The sequence below is a fragment of the Bison bison genome, unplaced genomic scaffold, assembly GCF_000754665.1.
Source record: "Bison bison bison isolate TAMUID 2011002044 unplaced genomic scaffold, Bison_UMD1.0 scf7180017847259, whole genome shotgun sequence".
Lineage (NCBI taxonomy): Eukaryota > Metazoa > Chordata > Mammalia > Artiodactyla > Bovidae > Bison > Bison bison.
The window spans coordinates 22,127-25,449 of NW_011477832.1; the positions used below are offsets into that span (position 1 = coordinate 22,127).

General features: G+C 51.1%; 1 protein-coding gene across 1 annotated transcript in view; it reads right to left on the minus strand.

The window, feature by feature from the left end:
* LOC104990296 (antigen WC1.1-like) overlaps positions 1-3,323 on the minus strand; it is a 43,376-nt gene that overhangs the window by 3,668 nt on the left and 36,385 nt on the right. Inside the window, 5 exon segments of the mRNA XM_010842305.1 lie at positions 215-485; positions 1,558-1,658; positions 1,660-1,867; positions 1,957-2,077; positions 2,334-2,626. Coding sequence (XP_010840607.1) covers positions 215-485; positions 1,558-1,658; positions 1,660-1,867; positions 1,957-2,077; positions 2,334-2,626 — 994 coding nt within the window.

Genomic DNA, 3,323 nt, shown 5'->3' on the forward strand with positions numbered 1-3,323 from the left:
CTCACATGGGCTGCTGGGCCCTCAGCATTGTCTCCCACCCCATGCATCGTGTGGGTACCTTCTCTCCTCATCTGACCTGAATCCACAGCTCAGCCTCAACTCTTTCTTCTCTCACAGAAGAGGCCATGTCATATGAGAATTCACATCCCAGTCCTAAGAACCTGTGTACACTCAGCCTTTAGAGATCAGCACAGAGCACATGGAGTCTGCAGACTCAGAACAGAGACCTGGCCCAGGTTTCTCTCCTCACATCTGCTCCATCTCCTGCCTCCACACACTCTCCCTGGTCCCCAGTTCCCCCTGCAGCCCACCTCTGCGCTCTGCTCTCCATCTGAGCAGCTGAGTCACCAGGATGATGAGGACCAATATGAAGCAGAGGACCTCAGGCAGGGAGAAGGCACCAGGGAGAGGATTTGAGGTTGTTCTGGTCCCTAAGGAGAACAAGGCAAGAGGGTGTGGAGAAGGTCCTGGGCATAGAGAAATCCCTGAGCCAGCATTTCCGGGAGCTCCAGACGATGGTGTTCCAGCGTTAGACAGTGACTGGGCTCCCTTGGGTCTCATCCTGAGATGGGTCAACTCCACTCTGGCCAGTGTGACCCCAAGGCAGAGCCAGGGGTTATCAGGGAGCTGCCATGCCAAGACAGCCTCTGAGGACCCAGTTCATCCCTTCTCCTTGGGGATCAAACAGGCCTGGAATTTGTATCTCACTGATGAGGAGCAACACTTAAGGGCAGGTGGGAGAACTTTAGACTCTTCAAAATGGGAATCAGCCTCTCTTGGACCCCTGGGCACGAGAACCCTCTGACCCAGGGGACCAAGGCAGAGGAGTTCCCCAACATACTGCTCTGGTTCACCCCCACCAGTCAGGGGCTCCTCAAGCTCTTTGCTCTCTTTCATTGTCAGAGAATCCACAGAACAGGTCCCAAGACTCTGAATATCTACCCTGCCCAGGAATCCTGGCACTATACTTACTGGGGGGCAGTTGCGGGGCTGGCAATGTAATTCTTACAGCCAAAAAAAGTAGGAGTTTGGAGAAAGGAAATTGGCCAGAAATAGGTGAAAGTGAAAGTGTTAGTCACTCAGTCGTGTTCAACTCTTTGTGACCCCCTGGACTATAGCCCACCAGGTTCCCCTGTCCATGGAATTCTCCAGGCAAGAATAATGGAGTGGGTTGCCATTTCCTCCTCCAGGGGATCTTCCTGACTGAGGGATCAAAGCCCAGTCTCTTGCATTGCAGGCAGATTCTTGACTGTCTGAGCCACTTACTAGGGTGTGGTTGGGGAGGGCAATGCAATTTTTTCACCCAGAGAAAAAACAGGAGTTGGGAGCGGGGTGATTGACCAGATGCAGGGCAGCCCATTTTTCTCTCCTGAGCCCTGAAATCACCCTTCAGTCTCCACAAAATCAGTGTCCAGTCCTCCCAGCTTCTACATCATAGATCAAGGCCCCAGGACCGGGACACTGTCTGAATACAAACTCCCCACCACCCCCCAGCCCAGCCCACTGTCCTTGTGCTGCCCCAGCTCACCCAGGGCAGACCCCGAGCCTCTCACTCACCAGAACACCTCACACCAGCATCCTCCTCGTGCTTGCAGTCACTCTGCCCCCAGGGCTCCGCAGCACAATCCCACAGGGAGGACTCCTGGCCCCTGCACCCCGTCCAGCCAGATGTTCCCATTTCCAGGGCCAAACTCTGTGGCCCACATGGCTTCCAGGGCCTGGCCACAGCCCAGCTGCTGACACACCACCTCAGCCTCTGCCAGGCTCCAGGAGTCATCACACACGGTGCCCCAGGAGCCGCTGTGCCAGACCTCCACCCGCCCTGAGCACTTGCTGTCTCCTCCCCTGAGCCGGAGCTTCTCTCTGTCTGAAAAGGCAGCAGCCCCTCCTGTGACTGCCCCTTGTGGGAAGAAGGAGTCCCTGGGAGCCACAGGGGAGGGGGCGGGGCTGACGTACCTGTGCAGGGGGCAGCAGTTGGACAGCTCTGGTGTCTCCCTCCTGTAGAAGCAATGATGAGAAATACTGGATCAGGGACAGCTGGGGGTAGGCTTGTCCCCAAACATGAATATCTATCATCCTTGGTTCAGTCCAAACGACAAGGGTAAATACAGGCTCATTATCTATTGGACTGAAGCATTCAATGCATGTGACCACTAGCTGAAACAACTGTAACTGTTTATATATTTGTCTCCACATTCCACTACAAATACAAGCACACACATTTTGTAGATTCGACCTAAATTCATCACTTAGATTGCAAAATATAAAACCGCACTAATGACATCCTACAGGGCTGTGATAGACACAGAAACAGTAAGTCACCTGGAAACTACCTCCTTTGGAGAACATGAAGTGTAATTCCAAGGGTCAGAAGGACACAGCCAGAGAGAGGTGTCAGTTTTCTGACACTGGATTCCATCTACACACTGGGGTCTAGAACCTTCCCTAAGAGCAACAGAAGAGTTGAGGATTCCACTCTCCCCACAGCCAAGCTGTCTGCAGATCATGGACACAGTGATATCTTCCATGGGGCTGTGGCAGACACTGCCCCAAGTCCCATTGTAGAAAACTTCCAGCCACCCAGCACACTGCTGGTCCTCGCTCACCATCCTGAGGGCCAGGAACTCTTAAGATTGAAAGGGAGGAGATGGGACACAGTGAGCATTCCACTCAGTGCTCTGGGTTTTCCTCTCCCCCAGAAACTGTGACCATACATCCCCAACCCAGCAGAGGAGATGTCCACTGGATGAGAAGACTGACTTTTGCCTCACTTTCACCTGACTTTGTCCATTAATATAAGTCTATACCCCAACCAGTAATGCTGAAGAAGCTGAAGTTGAATGGTTCTATGAAGACCTACAAGACCTTTTAGGACTAACACCCAAAAAAGATGTCCTTTTCATTATAGGGGACTGGAATGCAAAAGTAGGAAGTCAAGAAACACCTGGAGTAACAGGCAAATTTGGCCTTGGAAAATGGAATGAAGCAGGGCAAAGACTAATAGAGTTTTGCAAAGAAAATGCACTGGTCATAACAAACACCTGCTTCCAATAACACAAGAGAAGACTCTATACATGGACATCACCAGATGGTCAACACCGAAATCAGATTGATTATATTCTTTGCAGCCAAAGATGGAGAAGCTTTATACAGTCAGCAAAAACAAGAACAGGAGCTGACTGTGGCTCAGACCATGAACTCCTTATTGCCAAATTCAGACTTAAATTGAAAAAGTAGGGAAAACCACTAGACCATTCAGGTATGACCTAAATCAAATTCCTTATGATTATATAGTGGAAGTGAGAAATAGATTTAAGGGCCTA